This window comes from Stylophora pistillata, chromosome 9 (assembly GCF_964205215.1).
Source record: "Stylophora pistillata chromosome 9, jaStyPist1.2, whole genome shotgun sequence".
In the NCBI taxonomy this organism is placed as follows: Eukaryota; Metazoa; Cnidaria; class Anthozoa; order Scleractinia; family Pocilloporidae; genus Stylophora; species Stylophora pistillata.
The window spans coordinates 3,810,991-3,830,200 of NC_142527.1; the positions used below are offsets into that span (position 1 = coordinate 3,810,991).

The 19,210-nt window shown below is 38.5% G+C and overlaps 1 protein-coding gene across 2 annotated transcripts in view; it reads left to right on the forward strand.

Moving 5' to 3' along the window:
• Positions 1–473: 473 nt before the first annotated feature.
• LOC111328666 (uncharacterized) overlaps positions 474–19,210 on the forward strand; it is a 23,526-nt gene continuing 4,789 nt past the window's right edge. The window contains exons 1-30 of one of the 2 annotated variants that reach the window (XM_088732652.1): positions 474–635; positions 1,134–1,235; positions 2,149–2,190; positions 3,280–3,326; positions 3,433–3,546; positions 4,103–4,192; positions 5,225–5,329; positions 5,415–5,498; positions 6,172–6,283; positions 6,751–6,816; positions 7,092–7,165; positions 7,694–7,780; positions 8,499–8,686; positions 9,267–9,386; positions 10,306–10,376; positions 10,550–10,631; positions 10,848–10,956; positions 11,810–11,872; positions 12,295–12,384; positions 12,666–12,736; positions 14,605–14,658; positions 14,750–14,803; positions 15,677–15,739; positions 15,948–16,001; positions 16,111–16,164; positions 16,387–16,428; positions 16,907–16,960; positions 17,369–17,419; positions 17,818–17,866; positions 18,391–18,459. In XM_088732652.1, the coding sequence (XP_088588778.1) occupies positions 602–635; positions 1,134–1,235; positions 2,149–2,190; positions 3,280–3,326; positions 3,433–3,546; positions 4,103–4,192; positions 5,225–5,329; positions 5,415–5,498; positions 6,172–6,283; positions 6,751–6,816; positions 7,092–7,165; positions 7,694–7,780; positions 8,499–8,686; positions 9,267–9,386; positions 10,306–10,376; positions 10,550–10,631; positions 10,848–10,956; positions 11,810–11,872; positions 12,295–12,384; positions 12,666–12,736; positions 14,605–14,658; positions 14,750–14,803; positions 15,677–15,739; positions 15,948–16,001; positions 16,111–16,164; positions 16,387–16,428; positions 16,907–16,960; positions 17,369–17,419; positions 17,818–17,866; positions 18,391–18,459 (2,295 nt within the window). In that variant the 5' untranslated portion in view covers positions 474–601. The remainder of the gene's footprint in view (positions 636–1,133; positions 1,236–2,148; positions 2,191–3,279; positions 3,327–3,432; positions 3,547–4,102; positions 4,193–5,224; positions 5,330–5,414; positions 5,499–6,171; positions 6,284–6,750; positions 6,817–7,091; positions 7,166–7,693; positions 7,781–8,498; positions 8,687–9,266; positions 9,387–10,305; positions 10,377–10,549; positions 10,632–10,847; positions 10,957–11,809; positions 11,873–12,294; positions 12,385–12,665; positions 12,737–14,604; positions 14,659–14,749; positions 14,804–15,676; positions 15,740–15,947; positions 16,002–16,110; positions 16,165–16,386; positions 16,429–16,906; positions 16,961–17,368; positions 17,420–17,817; positions 17,867–18,390; positions 18,460–19,210) is intronic. The other variant, XM_088732653.1, reaches the window with a different exon arrangement.

A 19,210-nucleotide genomic window follows, 5' to 3' on the forward strand; every position in this document is an offset into this window, starting at 1 on the left:
ATTGGTCAGTTTAAATCACATGGTACTTTTCTTCCTTCCAATTGGTTCTTTCTTTGTAAACACAACAGTTCAAATTTCAGCGGCATTAAAACAGTTTTTCACCATATTTGAAAATATTTCCCTTAAGCCGTTTTTTCTTATCTGTCTAAGGATACTGAACACAAAAGGGTTTACCATAAATCATAACTTGATTCCTTGCCTCTCATGTCTTTGTTACAAATGATAATGCTGAATGTCTTTTCATATTGGAGTATTTTTGAGAAATCGCCTACTTTAGATTCGTCCCTCTTTTAGCAAAAACAGGAGGTCGGTAGCAAAAGGAAGCAGTAATGAATGTTTCTGGTACTTCATATTCACTACTACATCTGCGAAAAAAAGTTTCGAAAAAGAATTACTTTAAAAAAAATTTCGCGGGAAAGTAATTAACGTGAAGTCGAGGCAACTGATCAAACTTTCCTTGTGATTGGTTTATTTTTAAAACACTGCTGCAACGAACAACTTGGAACATCGTGTCGTTTTCCAATCAAAAGCACATTTTTGCACGACATCTGCACGGCTAGCTTTATATCTTTATTCTTCAGTGGGTACTTTGTTATAAAACATGTTCTCCAAATCCAAGAGATTTCAAGAGCAAGGTAAGCAGTAGAGAGGAATTTTGTCTTCTGAAGGAGTTTTTCTTATTGTTCGGTTTGCCTAGAGCTTTTCCTGTCCGCCTTGATATTGTATAGTTTCTGAATTAGAAACTCTATTTATGGGCTTTAAAGTAAACGATAGAGTTCTTTAATTCCTTATGATCTCGGTATGGATTGAAGAATAACGCTATTCCTTGCCCTAAAAACAATTGAGCTTTAAATTGGACGTGCTTGCTAGTTGTATGAGTAACTAATTAAACTGTTGTGGCCGTTCTGTTCGGCGAAAATAAACTCTGATATTGTTCCCCGCCTTGTTGTCTTGTGAGATTCTACGTATCAATGAAACTAAGACATAATATCAGTTTAAAAATGGACTTGTCAAATGGAAATCAGGTCCAGTGCTAGCAAACGTTTTAAGAGTGTTCGAACAAGGTCAGCCATCTTTCTACATGATATTTTTGTGGAGAATTTTGAATCAATTAGAAGGGTATTTCCTCATAGTTTCTCAGGCACCTCCTGTTGGATCATATGATGTGAAGAATCAAACAAAAGGATCTGCAGCGGCTGGATTTGGCAAGGGGAAGAGATTTGCTGAATTGAAAGGTAATTCTTATATTTTATGTAGACGCACAATAAACAGCAAAACAAGCTGATATCCGAGTGTAGAGTTCATCACAAAATAATATTTATGTGCGACACGAGGTCTTTTATCAACATATTAACTCATATCCAGGAATTATTCACCCTAAGACTAAAAAATTCCTTGAATCAAGGTCTCATCAACATTTTTAACTGATACCAAATGGGTAACTTTTGATGTTTGGGTGATACATCTATTGGGAGACTGGGTATGAGAGTTTGGAGTGGAGATGGACTTGGGACTACCCTGCGAGCAGAGTCTGCTATTACAAGACTCTGCTCGCAGCCTAAACAAGAGACTCCTTACTTAAAAATGAAGTAGAGTTTAACTCATTTTGTACTGCAAATTCACTCTTAGGAAAGAGTTCCATATAACCCCATACATTAATTGTGTATTCATTTCATAAAGACCAAATATAAAGCTTTCTTTGCAACACTCTATGCATAATTAATGTAAGGGGTTATATGGAACTCTTGCCCACTTTTATTTTGAGATTTTCTAACCTAAGTAAGTGCTCCCTCGCACCTAATTTTCACAGCTCATTTGTTAACTCTGTATGATGGAAACAATCATAGTATAATAATTGCAAAAATGAAATGAAAAATGTGATCATTTTAGTTTCATTTGACAAAGGTATGTTTATGTAATGAATTGGGGTAAGGGAGACTCTGATGAATGGTCACTGAGCAATGCAACAGGGATTAAAAACATTTGGAAGATAAAAAACATAATGAAGGCTATAATGTTATCAGTGTTCTTAGCCAGGGTACTTTACTTTCACAATGCTTTTCACCCAAGAGGCAGATTATCTTTACGATATTTCAATTTTGGGTTTCACTGACAGCTGATTTTTTTTTTTTTTTTTGTTTCTGTCAGATTCAGGTTTGTCCTCTGCAACCTGTAGCAACAGTTTCCTTGGTAAGTAAGATGCACTTGTCTTGAGCTGAGTAAGTGTACTTCTGAGGTTATGTGATTTGAATTGTTGTGTCGTCATGTCATGCTTAAATTGTTAATATGTACTCTGCCACCATTCAGCTCATGTTGGCAGGCTGCTGCACCGTATCCATCATGGTACTTGATGGTTCAATCCGGCTGATGATACTCAAAATCCAGCAAAAAAACAAGCCAATACTAGATAGAAACTGTCATTTTTACTGTCCACAAGCACACATAAGCATCTAGCACACCTGATATCTTTGTTCTTTACAGCTCTTTCAGGGCTCGAATTTAATTTTTGGAGCACTAACCCTTTGAGTTAGTAGACATCTTTTTTACTAACCACATTATAAAGTTTGGTATCCAATCTCACAAGTTACGACATCTCAAATATTCAATATTTTGATCATAACAACTAGGACAAATCAAAGAGTGGCTGAAATTGCATGTTGGCCTTAAAAACGTTGACAATTATGCACTTATTTTATTTCCCTCTCGTTTACCAATTAGTCAAGAACAGTACATCTACAGCACATTCTCTAACAAGAGTTTAAGTTGATTAAACAACTTGAGTATTTTAAGTATTCCTCTGAGAGTTGGGTCTACGTGCTCTTTGTCCCAAAGTCCACCAATGTTTAAATATGTTAGAAAATTTTACTTATAACCATGTCGGGTTAGTTGGACACATTTTTAGTAACCAAATGTTGAAAATTACTAACCATTGGTTAACGGGTTACCATTAATTTCGAGCCCTGCCTTTCATCTCCAAGATCTCATTTTGGTAATTCTCTTCACTGTCTGCTATACAGTTCTCATGGTGTGAGTTTGGAGAATTTGGTTTATGATCTACTTGATAATGACTTGTATTGAAATTGTGGGAAGAAATTCTATATTGGTCACTCATGGGAGTTGAAAGGTTTAGTGTTGAGTTACAGGAAAAGTTTGGGGCTGTCTGTCCATGAATTTCTTTGCACATGATTTTTGTTTGCCATTGTTTTTGTTTTTAATTTCTACCAAAATACATGTATTCCTGCTATAACAGTAGCTTCTTGGTCTGATATTCCCTTGCAGATATAAGCTCTTGTAGCACATCAAGTCGGAATGACAGCAAATGCAGTGTAAGTGAAAGCTTTCTGTAGATTGTGACTTTGTTTAAAAAGAAATTAAACATCTATTTAGGATTTTGGATTTAAAATAAAACAAATACTTTTGTTCCAAATGTAGCAATTTGTCACACCTCTTCCACTTCAAAAGAAGAGGAACATACATGCATCAACTTCTACTCCAGACTCCAGAGGAGAAGATCATTTTAAGAATAACTTTGCATTGGAAACTGAGGTAGGTTGAAAACAGTACAATATAATTCAATAATTTGGATATATCAACAAAGTTGAAGTGGTAAATTGGCCACCGTAACGATTCCAAAAGCTGACATTTTGAGTGTTAGCCCTTCGTTAGCTCCATTCACTCCGACGAAGGGCTAACGCTCGAAACGTCAGCTTTTGGAATCGTTACGGTGGCAAATTTACCACTTCAACTTTGTTGATATATCCAAATTATTTCATTACTCCCACCGACGCAGCCCCAAACAGTTTCTTTCGAAACTATCAGCCTTTATTCACAATATAATTCAGTTGCATACAATGTATAGGTTGCATACAGTACAATATATCAGTTGCTGGATGACAGCATAGAAGGAAAGCAATGACTCTCATTGTGGCTTTCAGTGAGATTTTGATATTAAGCTCCCCTTCTTCAATAAGTTGATATCCTAAAAGCCCAGAAAGGAACTCAGAATCCTCGTAAGGGTGTAACAGTTCAGAGCTTTCACTGCAAATTTGCTAGCCTGCATGCGAATTTTGTAACTTTTGGTGATGTTTTCATGACCCCTTAGGTATCAAACCTTTTGTCAGAGAGGACAGAACTTGAGAACAAACTATGTCAGGCTCAGCAGGATATTCAGCACTTGGAAAACACACTCCAGGTACAAGAAATTGAATAACAAAAAGTATAGTCCACGCTCAAGCTAAGTGGCTCAAGTAACAGGAGCTTATCACAGTTTCTGTCGCATGAAGCAACCAAGAGTGTTACTTCTCCTTGCAAATGGGTTGGTAGTCCATGGGAGATTAACCTCCAACCATTTGCCAGATTTGTCAGTAAATAAATAATTAAAATAAATGAATAAATACGTAAATTGAAGCTCCCCCTTAAGGGCTTTTCAGCCACAATGTAAACTAACTAAGAGCTTAGAAATCCCCACTGGCAGGGGGCAGACCAGTGGGCTATTTACAGAGTTCAGCCGAGGAGTTGAACTAGGGGCAACCAAGAACAAATCCAGTGAGTGGCAGGGTGGAGAACTTAAACTTGGGACACCGGATTACGAGTCCAGCACCCTAAACACTCGGCCATCTAAAATACAGCCAAACCTTGATTGTTGGGATGTGGGGGAATGCTCTGAATGGCACCAATAGTGCCATTCAGAATATTAATGTTGATGACCAGTGCAGTGTGTGGTCCTCACTGATTTCATCATTCTTTGAAGCTACATTTGTTGAAGAGTGCCAACAATGTTTTGTCATTACATCCATTTTAAACAATTCTTAGAACATTCAACAGCTTTGGAAAGCAGAACATATTCAGTTGTAATGGGAGTTTCATTATATGTGCTTAATTTTGTCATTAAAAAGTTGTTAAAGATCATGAATATAAACAATTACATGTACAAAAAATGGGACCAGAGAAGTGATTCAGAATGGTTAAAAAATAATCCTGATTATCAAGGTCTGGATAATCAAGATTTAACTGTACTCCTTAGTGGAGAAAGCAAGTGTGAGGGTAAAGTCTTGCTGCTGAGAACAAAACATGCTCAGACCCTCCGCATAGAGTCCAGTGTGGCAACCAGTGGGTCACCCTGCTTGTAATTCATCAAAATTTATATCTACTAACTAGCTACATGACAGACAAGCTCATGGTGACAGTTAAAGATAGTACTATTTTCCTTTTTATTTTATAATAGTCTACCTTGCAAGAAAAAGGTTGCCATGAATCTTCCATTGCTGAGCTTCAGAGAAAACTGGAAGAATTGAGGCATGAAAATGATGTGCTTCTGGAGAAATTACAAGTAAGTGAAACAGGAAACAATTGGATTATATTGTGGTTATCTTATAAGTTTTATATGATTGGAAATAATTTTAATTCTGAAACAGGCCATGACAACAACCAACAGTAAAAAAGAATCATTAGGGGGAGAACTGACAACAGTCAAGCAACAACTGCAAGATAAGGATGGGGTGAGTTTCACAGACCAAAATATCGATTTGGAAATTATTAGTCGGTGAAAGAAAAATCTGGGTTTTGTTAGGTTCGACTTTATAAAAGGAATCAAAGATTAAAAAAGAAATTTCATATTAGTACCACTAAAATTCTTAGAGTAGTTATTGATGAAGTGAATGGTTTTTTCCTCTTTGCTTGTTTGTCTTCATAATTTCATTCTGACTGACCATTAATAAGCTGGTTCAAAATGATTGGAATGCCATTGAGTGTCATGTGCATTCATTTGACAGTGTATTCCAAAAACCTAACTAAATATAAAAGAAGAAAATCTGCTCACTTTTGTAACCAGCTAAGTCAATTTTCCAATATGTTATAATACTGTTACTACCAGGGCTCGACACTAACGGTAGCCCACTAGCCAGTCAGACCAGTAGAAATTCGGTTTTGGCCAGTGGTTTTCAATTTCCACTAGCCAGTTTGGCTAGTAAACAGACTGAAATTATTGTAACATTTAAGATGTCACTAGCCACTTGGCTAGTAAGTAGAAAAGTTAGTGTTGAGCCCTGTACTATTAAACTGATATGATTAGCTAATCTTTGCGTAATGCCTTCCTGTGAATTATTTTCCACAAGAGGTTTGTGTTGTATGTGGGTGAAATTTGATAAACATGATGATTTTTTTAAACCTTAGGTCATATCCAGTCTTAAATTTGAACTGAGCTGTGCAGCTCAAAGCTCAAGAGCTGACTTAGAGTTGGAACAGGACAGAAACAGAGCTCTCACTGAGAGGATTTTATACTTAGGTTTGTTGATGGAGACACTGATTAGACTGAAAAAAACTTTTTCATCTTGTTGTACTGCTACAGATTATGTGACACAGAAAGAACTCAGGGAATTTTTTCTTTGAAAATTGCTTGTTTGTTGGCACTCTTGTTTTTGACAAAGATAGAATGTCAAACTCCCAGAGAATTATACGCAAATTATATTTATTAGATGTATTCATAATGAAACATTTTCTCTCCAAAAAGTTGCCGACATCAACATATACAATATTACATCATGCTTAAATTCAATTGCTGGAAATTGGTTGTAATCTAAATGTTCTTTATTCCATACTCCTCAATTTGCCTATGACCAAAAGTATTTCATTTCAAAATTGATGTCATGTTTGTGATACTTGCAAGTGCATTAAAAATATCATCCTTAATTCATGATTTTCCCAATCAACTATTATAGTTTGTGGCATAAAGGAGAATGATTATGCTTTCAGAGAAGACGGTTTCAGAGGTAACACAGGACAGAGATGACGTAGAAGAAGCCAATAAACAACTCCATGGTATGTAATGGTTATGTTTGAGTTTAAGCTTTGCATTGCTTGGCACCAATCTTGACTTTTACATTTACGCACAAGGTTGTGCTCTAGGGAAGATTGAATGGAGCCCAGTGCTTTGAAACTGTGAAATCCAGTGTGCCCAGCATATGCTTTTTATGAAAAAAACTAAAATTCCTGGGTTGCCCAAGAGCAAAAGTAAGTTGCCAGGGGCCACTGGGTGTTGCTAGACCACAGCCTTGACTCATTTTGCTCCTCTTTCCAAATGACAACATTTTCAGAATTGGTTGCAAGTCTTAGAAGTGATAATATGGACTTCAGAGCAAAGCTTGATGAAACTGAAGAAAAACTAGAGGTATGCATTGTTACAAACCTTCAAGAGCTTGTCACTTAAGTGACAACTACCCAGAGATATCAACAACTCTTTCCCTAGGCAGCTGCCAAAAGTGTAGTTCCAGTTACTGTGCCCAGAAAAGGGCCCTTAAGGCGAAAAACGAGAGCAATGCATATGTTAAAAGCTTTAAGAGCTTGTTGCTTAAGTACCCCAAGGTATCAATAACTCTTTCCCTTGGGGCTGTGTCCAGTAAAGGGGCCTTAAGGCAAAACCCAAGGACTAGAGCCTGTAGGCTAAACAGAAGGCGATAGAGACCTCTGGTAACTGACTCTCCTATATCTGAGAAAGAACCCTGTCCAGTGAGACAGTAATTACCTGTATAGTTCACCTTGTCTTGTATATGAGTACTGCAATTGTACTAAAAAAGAATGATATTTTCAAAGGATTTAACTTTATGCTTAGCATTACACCTTTCTTCATTGCTCCTCGTTATCATAATTTTAATGTTATAAAAGTTGTGCTGTTAAGTAACACCTGAATGTAATTCAGGTTGTCCATGAGAAGATGAAGAATGTTATGAAGGAAAATGAGAACAAGGTTGTTTCTCTTGAAGGGATGTTGAGCAAAGAGATGCAGGTATGAAATTAAAAGTGTACATGATTTGTCGATTGTCCAGAGAGTGGTTAGCACCTGTTGTAAATGTGTCATGATCCATGTACCCATTCCTTCCGCGCTCAGTTCTTTGCAGTAGATTAACAGCAATGCATTACTTATGAAAGCCAGTCCCAACATCCATTGTCAATGTCTATGATGTAGGCACTGCAGATGTGCAGTGCACAGGCTCTGCTGAGTGCTACACCTAACTCTGAATGACTGAAAATATTAAGTTTCAAAAGTCTGTATGAGGATGTGTAGTCTGTCTGTGATAAATACTTCCAACTGAAGCTAAAGGGATAGAAGAGAAGCATATCATGTGGATGCAATGCCTTCTGTGCAACTCAACTTCAGGGTTTGTACAGGACCTTGACAGTCCTGGGAATTTATTTTTTAATTTCCAGGACTGAGAAGTCTTGGGAAAAGAATACAAGTTCTGGAAAGTCCTGGAAATCTGCTTAAATGAAGCAGTAAAGTTTTCAGAATCAATGTTGTAATAAATGTATACAGACTGTAAGGAGAATTGATTTTGAAATCTTGGTAATGAAAGGGTTTAAGGTGAAATTTGGAGTCATGGAAAAATCAATCTGAGTCCTGAAAAGTCCTGGAAAAGTCCATAAAATTTGTTCTGAAAAAAGGGATGAACCCTGCAACTCACTTAAAAGGTAATTTGCAATTTCCAAATGTCTGTTATCTCTAGAAAAGTCAAGATTTTGGTGAAAAGTTGGAGTATTCCTTAAGACAGACTGAGGAGAATTTTACCAAAGCACAATCTACAATTGTCCAACTACAGGAGGCAAAAGAAAATTTGGAGAACAAAAATCATTCTTTGGAGGCTAAACTGTTTGAGTTGATTGAGAAAGAGCAATCTGCAGAAGAAAGGGCCAGGTACTGGATCACACATTTAGAATGGAAGATTCACATAGACATAGAGTATATATATCTTATTAACCAAGCGCGAGGGCCGTACTGGGAGAATATCGGCCCGAGGTCTTGACAGTACGGGCGGAGCGCAGCTCGGTCCGTACAAAAAAGACCGATGGCCGATATTCTTTCAGTACGGTCCCGAGCAAGCTTGGTTAATAAGAGATTTATTATACGACTGAAGTTCAAAGGGACACAAGTGCGGTATCATCCGGGACCATTCGGGGCAGTGCCCGGTCCAATACTTAGAGAATATCGGACCGGCAATAGAGCATTTTGATTGGTTGTTTTTAGTTATTGGCCCTCTGGCTGCTCGAGTCGTGTAATAAAAAGACAACATCAGTCTTAGAGAATTATTGAGTCATAAATCAGTTTTTTTGTGTGTAGAGGTTTGTCTGCTATTTTGCCCCCTGCCTTGTTTAGATGTACCTCCAGTGATGTTAAAAAATTTGCAGATAAAATCTAATGTTTCACGCTAAAAAACGTATCAGATCTCTGACTTGATTTTAATATTTAACCTTTTTTCTGATGTTGGAAATTGTAGACATTTGTCTGTGGAGAACGTTTCACTTGAGAGTAGACTTCACAACTGTGAAAGTGATTATGAACAGAGACTGTCTATTGCAAATGATCAAGTAGAATCACTGCAAAAAGAACTTCACAGGTAACCACATCAACATCTGATTTTAGTGATTGTTGCCATTCAGTAGCATCCCTCCCTCAGGGGTTACCATGGTATAATATTCCATCTGTTTCAGCTTCGGGCCATCTGTGCTTATTCTGGTAAACACATCCCTGGCAGCACCTTGATAGAATCCATTATTTGTTCCACTTAATTTTTTGTGGCATTGCCAGGGCTCGACACTAACTTTTCAACTTACCGGCCAAGTGGCTAGAGACAACTTAGATGTTACAACAATTTCAGTTTATTTATGAGCGAAACTAGCCAGTGGAAATAAAAAAACCACCAGCCAAAACTGAATTTCTACTAGTCTGTAGCTAGCTAATTTGTTCCCAATAGTGTCAAGCCCTGCTTCCTCTTCACTGTTTCCTCTTCAGTTGAATATCTTTACAAATGCTGGGTTGATGAAGGATATGACCATTGTTATGTTTTCATTTGCTGATAACTTTTCATGTCCATCTTTTCCTGCCCACCTTGCAAAATGTCCACTTTTCAAATACCTCCATTTAATATATATATCTTATTAACCAAGTGCAAAGGCCGTACTGGGAGAATATCGGCCTGAGGTCTTGACAGTACGGACCTCGCTGCACTCAGTCCGTACAAAAAAAAAAACGAGGGCCAATATTGGTTGGTTAATAAGAGGTTTATTATACGACTGAAGTTCAAAGGGACACAAGTGCGGTATCATTCAGGACCATTCGGGGTAGTGCCCGGTCCAATACTGAGAGAATATTGACCTGCAATAGAGCATTTTGATTGGTTGATTTTAGTTATTGGCCCTCTGTCTGCCCGAGTCGTGTAATAACCAATTTTCTATTATCTCTTTGACACTGGCTTGGTAACAGACAGCTAGCCATTGTTTATTTGCATCATGGAAGTTTGTATTATTTTGTCATAGGTATGAGGAAATGATGACAGAGAATTTGAGGTCATTGACTGACAAATATCAAGACCTGGAGGATTCTTACAGTAAGCTGTTATACAGATAAAAGTTTGATTCATTGATTGATATTTGGTGAATTGGGAGACAGATTGATATTAAGGATGTGAATAACTGTCAGGTTATTAATTCACGTAATTTACAGTTGTAGCAAGCCTTAAGAAATCAATTTCTCAATTGGTTCCTGATATTTTTATCTTAGCCTGCTATCAATCTGAAGCTGAAAAAGAGAAGAACTTGATTTTAGCTGAGTTAGAAGTGACAAAGCAGTCTTTTCAGAAAAGGTAAGGTTGCTTTCTCTTCACTGTGTAGTGGTTCAGTGTGAATAAAGTGATGTTTGTAAGCTTAAACCTGCCAGACTTCAAGCTCTGATGTCTCAGGTTTGTCAAACTCATCGCATCTCTGGCGTCTTGAAGGAATTTACAATTTAGGAAAAGGTTTGTGTTGAGCAGGAATGCTGTGACTGGTTGAAGAATGATGTGAGTTGTGCTGTTGATTAGCCGGCAGGAAAGTGATCAGCAACTAAAGACTTGTGTCCACCTCACGCAAAAAAATAAACAGCTTCAGGAAGAATGCGATGGACTAAGTCAACAAGTGAATTGTTGGAAGGTACACCTGTCTCTTAATCTTCTTGTGTTGCATTATGATTATCTTTTCCCAAAACCTTTAATATATAACTGTGACAACCCCAGTTTACTCCTCATTGTCTGGAAGCAGCAGTCAGAAAACGGTTTATTTGGAAATTTTTGCTTATCATTTTCTCTTTTTGTAGCTATGAGCTTAGTAGGCTCCTGTGGGCAGGGATCGTTATCACAAGTGCAGGCTCTTGTAAAATGCACCTGGCCTCTTAGAGCAATTCCTTTGAATCCCAAGCCAGTTTTAAAGCGGTTATTTTCAACTGTATGCTCATCCCACCCCAACCTTTTTTTAATTTTATTTCTTACAATGATCCAATCAGTGTTGACTGGGTGCCCATTGCTGGGTTGCGGAGATTAGTTCGCCGTGGCGGCGGTATTGGCTAGACGAATCGAAAGTCCCAACATTTCCCAGGCTCACATCTTCAATTTTCACCAGGGCAGTGGTGAACGGAACAAAAAAAACAAGTTTTGTTTCATCCATTTAGCTATTAACAATCTGAGCCCCAGTTGTTCAAAAGCTATCCTGCGGATTCATCGCTCTCCAACTGATTCATCGCTGTCCAGTGGATAAGTGTTAATAAAACGTACATCGCTATCCACCGGATAAAGTTTTGTTCTTTGGATAGCGTTATCTTCCCTTCAAATAACTAAGGCCTGGGTTCGATTTCCGCGTTTTGTTGGGTCTCGTTCTTTCCTCATCCCGAAAAGTCTTTTCATGGGAGGAGCACGGGCTACTTTCCCGAAGAGCACTTGGTAATCGAGCCCAGAGACGATCTGATGTTCTAAAAATATCTTTGTTTTTATTTCATTTACGACTGTTTTAGACTGAAGCTGACTCATTGAGAGATAACTTATCCAGCTGTCAAAGAGAAGTCGAGCACGCCAAGGTGAGTTAGTCTGGTCTTTGTAGAGCGGCGGGAGAATTTTATCTTTGACAAAAAACGTACCTTAGAGGATAGGGGTTCTAAGTTTGTAACTACTCCCTGTATTTCAATGAAAAGTTACAATCTGGCATGACCCCTAAATCCCACTGAGTAAGACGATCGCTCTCTCCTGTAAGCCCCTCGGTACGCCCTTATGACTGAAAGACTTTGGATGCAACTACGGCAAAAAATATCGTTCACTCTTACTTGCAGGAAAATCACGGAGTCTGAGTTTTATTTTCACAAATAACTCTTTTTGTAAGCTCCAATTAACAACTATGGTTATGAAAGGAAGTATCCGGAGAGTTTGAGTTGGCTCGTTTTCATTCTTTGTCCTTGCTTTTTGTTTGTTAACGTTGTACTTCTGGCATTGAATGTCTTTTTAGGTTGAGTTGGAAGCCGCCAAAGAAGAACTGGAAAAAAGTCTGGAAGAAACAGGGCTTGCTAAGGTTTCTCTGAGAAAAGCACTAGACGAGGTACCTCCATGGAGTCATCTTTGAAAGCTTTATGACTTCTCACTTCTCCTTCGTAAATGTTAAGTTAGCAAATGAATAGAATACAACAATTTCCATTGGTTTCAAATCAAAACATTTCAAAACAATTCAACCTTCAAAACAATTCTACGTTCAAGTGTTGTCTCAAATTATCATGTCAGTTTGACTCAGTCGGTCGCCTTTTTTCTGTTTTGTTTTGTTTTTTAATTTTTTAATCAGCTGCAATGACTTGGACTGATTTCATTTCCTGTTCTCATCCCAAGGCTAACAGCACTATCGATAACCTCAACCAGAGAGAGGAAACCTTATCTCAGAAATTACAATTCATGGAAAGGTTTGTCTTCGCGGTGCAGATACTGATATCAACTCTGTAGCTCTTTAACGCAAACGCGGTGACTAGATTGTCCGCGTACTGACCTCCAAGTGGAGAGGTCTGGGTTCCAGCTCAGACTGAGACATTAGGGAACTTAAGCAGTCACGACGGCAACGCCACGGAAGACGTCGATTAAAATATGAGTTTCTACTTTTAGTTAGAATTTCGAAAATGGCTGCATGTGTTTACCGTCTCATAGGGCGCCAGACCTCAAACTCAACATAACGCATAAAAGTAGCGTTGAGTTCCAAATGTAAATTAAAATAACTTGCCGCCGCGGTTTCGGTTCGCAGACGAAGCAAATTTTGGGGATTTTACGTTGTTGTTTTGCAAAGGACGGCTAAGAAATGTACAAGGTTTTAAAATGCACGTGCTGGGCTATTGTTCTGCCAATTAGATCTATTGTTTTTCCACGTTCTCGCTGCCGTCGCCGTCGTGGTTTGTTTAAATTCCCTATTGTGTTTATGTCCTCTACACGTTCTTGAAAGTACACTTTACCACCCCAGCGCTTCTCTCCATCAAGGGGAGGAAGCGTGATGAAATCTTGGGGAGGGGGAGGGAAGAGGAGAACACCTGCAATGGACTGACACCCCTATCCAAAGGAATTAGTAGTACTCCCAATTGCTTCATATTGCCAAAATTGGGATATGTACCAGCGGTGTCTGTCTGCCAGTAGGCTTAAAGTGTCTATACGGCCAACTTGGTTTTTATAGTTTTGGTATGTATTTAACATGTAAAAAAAGTATTCTTAAATAAAAATTGGATTCTGACGGGTCTTCGCCCTAAAATCGAGCTTAAAACTTCCCGCTTTGACCACGCCTATTGAAGGTGACCGTGAGTCGGGGCAAAAAAGAGATTGGGTTCACAATGGGTCGTGACGTCAAGTCAGGAACGCGCCAAATCCAGCCAGTGGTTCATTTCACTGTTTTTATTTTCAGTAAGGTAAAGAGTTTTCGGCAACATAAATATGCCCGATAGATGTGTTGTAAAAGTACTGCGTTTGTCAAGCAAAGTAACAACACGACGTTCGAGACGTTCCTGGAGTGACGTCACTCATCACCAATCTTCCCTTACGCGGTCAACTTCATTGGGTGTGGCCGAAGCGGGAACTTTAAAGCTCGATTTTAGGGTGAAGAGGCGTCAGAATCAAATTTTTCTTTTTAGAATTCTTTTTTTACAGGTTAAAGAGTTACCAAAACAATAAAAACCCTGTTGGCCGTATAGACACTTTAATAGCAGACTTCCCTTAACTCTGCTAGCTAATGGGTTGTAGCAAGTAGAGAGCTTTTTGATTGATCTTCGCGTTATAAAGTGAATCTCAAAAAGGGGAGATGGCTTTTATTTGGAACTTTGGCCATTTTACGGCAAACGGTTAATTTTATTCCGTCACCGTGTTAAAAGAAAATTCTTTTCGGTTAATTTTATTTTTTGCGACAAACGCTTAAGATTCGTCAATTTTTACGACTAACGGTTAATCTCATTGAAACCTTCTATTAAGTATTAGTATAATTTCAGAGCTGAGCAAAGAGTTTCCAGCAATCTGATTGGTCGAGCAGTTCCTTATATGACGTTGTATAAACCACTCCACGCGGTTTATATAAAATGTTAAAATAAAATGTTAATAAATGTTACTAAAATGTTATAATTTTAGAAATTTCTCTGTTGTTCAGCTCTGAAATTGTACTAAAACAATTATTCGCCTCAGTCTCGACGAATATTGTCGAATAATCCCCTCGACTTCGTTTCGGGGATTATTCGACGATATTCACATCGCCTTCGGCGAATAATTGTTAAATAACCTTTCTGAGTCATTTTCTGATCGCCAACAGCATTCAGAAGAAACAAGAGATTGAACTGGAAGCATTCAAAGCTAAGTCAAACAGGTTTGTTAGCTCTTGTGACTTGCCTTTACTCGATTTAATATTCATGTTAATACCGAGTGGTTCTAATGGTTAATTGTTGTATTTTATCCAGTGAAAGAAGTAAAACGCAGGAAGTAGAGAAGAAACTGAAAGATGAACTCGAAAGGTGAGAATCTTTAACAAGCGCTACCATTATAGGCAGGAACAAATAAAAAATGCCAGCCCACAGTCAAGGAAAATTTTGGATGACTTGTCCTCTCGTGCAAATAGAAGCAACTGCGAGATGGTCGTGTTTAGAGTTATCGGCGGCGTGCGCCGAGTCTACTTTTGTGATCACGATTGATTGAAGAATGTATTCTTGTTTTTACTAAAAGCCGAGTTTCGTCCGAAAAAACCACGATGAAGGATAGAGAGATTTAGCACCGCGTTTGCGTGAAACAGCAAACGTCGGCTTGCCCTTTCACGTTCCACGTAAAATAGCGTGAACCTTGCTACTTTAGCTTCGCGTGAGGTCACGTCATGGTGAATGTGAATGCGTCCTTTTATGATTTACAAGGAATAGTTTTGGTTTCCTTTTTTGGCAATTAACTTTTACTCTGTGAGAGAGAAAAAGTGAAGGAAATCTTACCTACACGGCAAACGCGAAACATGTACTTTACGTAAAAACGGCAAAGCGCAATCGGCAAACGTGAAGACATGGCGGGAAAAACGAGGTCACATGGTCAGTCTTGCTCAATCTCTATAATGTAGTGATACCATCAGAGAACGCGTGATACGAAATCGTAGAACGCTCTACCACACTAACATCTTGCGTTAATATCCTATCCACGAGCCAAAAGTCAGAGGAAGGGGCTTTTTTCTCCGCTCAAATGAAATATTTCTTTCGAACATAACACACTTGTTTTTCAGGCTCTTTCAACCAGAACATATTCCATGCACCCGGCGTGGGTATGATAGAACTGCAAGATAAACTAATGAATCACCTAGAATTGAATGGCTATTTAATCTTTAGCCTGTGTTGTTTTCTCGTGATTTTAAGGTACCAGTCAATAAACAGGGAATTAGAAGAAAAATCGAAGGAATCCGAAGAGAACTTTGCACGGTGAGACGATTTTAAGCCGTAGTGATTGTTGAATCAACTCGGGCATGTCATGTTCTTTCTCCTTAATTTATAGCGATAGTGGTGGCAAAGAATAAAGTTGCTGACTGAGACGTGCTTATTTGAAATTTGACTTTCTTTTGAGTCTTTTATTCTCATCACGTTCAAGATTTGCTTGCTGAGAGATATTCGTCTTTGCTATTCGCTTCAGGCAAATAAAATCATTTGAAGAGAAAGCTGCTAAATCCAAAGAAGAATTTGGAAGGTGCGTTTGAAAAGATTTCGGTGGAAACATGCCAGTTTGAAATAAGTGTAAATTCCAATTTTCAGGCTAACTGTTTGTTCTTTTTTCTTTGTTGTTTTCTCTTTTGAAGGCGACTTGTGGAGACCCAAAAGAAGTTATCGCAAGCTGAAATAAATTTTGACAAGTAATTAAATGTTCATTACTTTTCGAACGACGATGTTTTTTTTTTTTTGCGTAGGAAGTGCTTGATATTAAGCGAAACGCTGTGACCAGGTACGCACCAACAAACAATGACAACAAAGTTCTCGGTTTTCGGTCCTCGGTCCTCGTTTCCCGTTTTTACTTCAGTTATATTCATCGAAAAATTCATGTTTCGAGTACTTATATGTTTGTTTTTCAAATACAGTTTCAGAAGCGAACAGGAAATGAATTTAAAGGAAATGGAAAGGTATGACATAACCAGACAAAGACTCCGTATGCGTATGCCTTTTTTAAACAAATTTAATCATTCTTTTTATTTATTTATCTTTTTTATTTTAACGACTTTACCGGGTGTGACTAGACCCGGAAGGATTAGTGCGAACGGAACACAAGGTCCATTCGAGGCACCACCCCTCCCCCCAATTCACCCTGGATAGACACTGCACAAAGATAGACCACAACACCGGGCACTACGTGCCCTACAGTTTTCAAGGATTGTTTTGTTTTTCTTCTCAAATCACTGCAAACCGGGAAAATCATCTCGCGTTTGAATTCGGTTGGTTTTTCAAAGTTAACTTGGAGGTGTTCAGTTCTGTTGTCGTCGAGCGAATAATCAGGTATTTAGGGTGCGAAGATTTGTTGCAGCAGCAAACTTTGAAACTCGCGGCCTTCCTTCAGTTCATTATCATAATTGCTTTATTTCTCTTTGATTTTTTCCTCCCCAGGAAACTCTTTTCAGCAGAAGAAGAAGTAAACAGATTGAAATCAGAATTAAGCAGGTGAGATCTACCAACGAACAAACGATCTTCACAATTTTTTTTACAGAAGAGAATCGTGTTTGACGTTTGTAATACAAAATTTTTTGCACCACGCGTATAACAGGCAGAAGTGGACGACACTGACAACTTGTTTGAAACAAAATATTCATTGGCTACGGTTATTGCACTTGTTACAGACACTATTCTTCGTATACAATAGCTAACGTTTTTCGTCACTATATTAAACTCAGTAGTCCCTACATCAGCCCAACAAAGGATGCTTACAGCACAGGCACGACGGGTAAAACTGTCTAACAGTTTAGTGCTCATATCGGTAACCAGTCACGTTCAAGAATTTTGTTACAGTTTTGATTATATCAGTCATTTCAGTTTTATTAACAGATCAACAAATTCCTCTCTCTTCTGCAGTAAAACAAGCAACGACGATCAGTTGAATGAGTTAAAAGCCCAAATCGAAGTGTAAGTTCTCTAAAAACAGGCATAATTACACCAGTATTAAAAAACCTGCGGAAATGAAGCTGCAGGTAAAAGAGGGAACGTCGCATGTATAGTTCACTCAAAATGTTAAAACTCGTCATTTGATGACTCGCTATCTTACCAACGTAATATTTGAGAGTAACTTTTCATGTCCTTCATGCTCCACGAAAGTTTTGTGACCTCCATGCTGAAATTTAGTAAAATTCCTCAGTGTCACGCAATACTTGCGTGACATCTAACTGAGAAGGCAAAAACTGCAGGCTGAAGTTTCACGAAATAAGCTCTCTTGAAATATGCTCCTTTCTTATACATGACGAAGGAAGCGATAATGAAATAAACCAGTGGGAAACGTAGTAAAGGTTTTTTGTTTTATGTTTTAGATGGCGAACTAAATACGAAGATTTAGTCCAAAAGATTGAGCCCTTCAAGGTCAGTTATATTTTATGCTTTACACCCTTACATCAGTATGCATGTTCTCCATACTGTTCTCTATACATTTCCTGAGGTGCTGACAAGGAGAATTTGTTTAACAATCAAGAGCTTTTTAAGTTAGTGATCATTTCCTTTATTCTTATGACCTTAATGTCTGATTTAGGGGTGATGTTGTAAGGAAAAATTTTATGCTAGGTACTCTTAGGAACAACCGAGCTCCCACGGCAACCGAACTCCCACGGCAACCGAGCTCCCACGGCAATCGAGCTCCCCTTGAAAAATCTAGAAAGCCCGCTGAGGTTAACAGCTCATTAACACATATGACCTTTGCTCAGAAATAGTGCTTTAACGATAGATTCGTGTGAGTAATTTTAGACCAGAAAGCTTAAGTACGGTTGAAGAAAGGTCTTGATTGGCGTTTTTACCTTGGTTTCATTATGTGAACTTTTTGTTATAAAAATGAATCAGCATCACTTCCGTTCCTCAAGAGGTGTTATTGACGCGTAGTTTCACTGTCCCAGGATCAACTGGATGAATATGAAGCTGAAAGAAACGCCCTCCTTTGTCAAAACAACCAAGCAAAAGACGAGGTAAAAAAGAAAAATTCTAGCTTCGCTAACCTGCGATCAGACGTTCATTTTCACGAGGAGCACCACTGTGTAGTAAGGCGCCTGAATAAAGTGCACGCGATCGCAGGTTATGCCGGGTCTCACTATTGACATATGGACTGACATAGGAGTGAAAGATTTTTAATGTTATTATTTTATCCTATATTTAATACTTATTCATTTACGTATTCATTTATCGAGGGGTGCCGGGTGAGCGGGTGTTTATAGGACTCATAAGGGCTTACTTAGTTTTTTTCCCGTGTTACTTAGTTTTTTCCCGTTTCCTTGCATGCTCTATCTTCCCTTCCTCACCCACCCCACCCATAAAGGTTAAAGATGTGATTGATCATTTTCGGTCCATCCTTACATGTGCTCACCGAAGTAAACAACATGAAGTACTTGATACAAGAGCGGACCAAAGAATTGCAGAAATGATTTCTCAAAGGATTTCTCGCACTCACACAGTTTGTGTTTTCAAGTGCGAACTCAGCGCGGCGAATATTCGGTCGCCATATTGGACGTGTGGAAGATCTAGGACGAGTGACAAAGCGAGGGTGGGGGGAAGGGGAGAAAAAGAAACAGAAAAACCTCCTCTTCCCTTTCCCCCTTCGCTTTGTCACTCGTCCCAAATCTTACACCCGTCCAATATGGCGACCGAATATTCGCCGCTTGAAAACGTAAACTACCGCCTGCAAGCAGGCTACTCACACTGTAACCGAAATAAGCAAGGGCA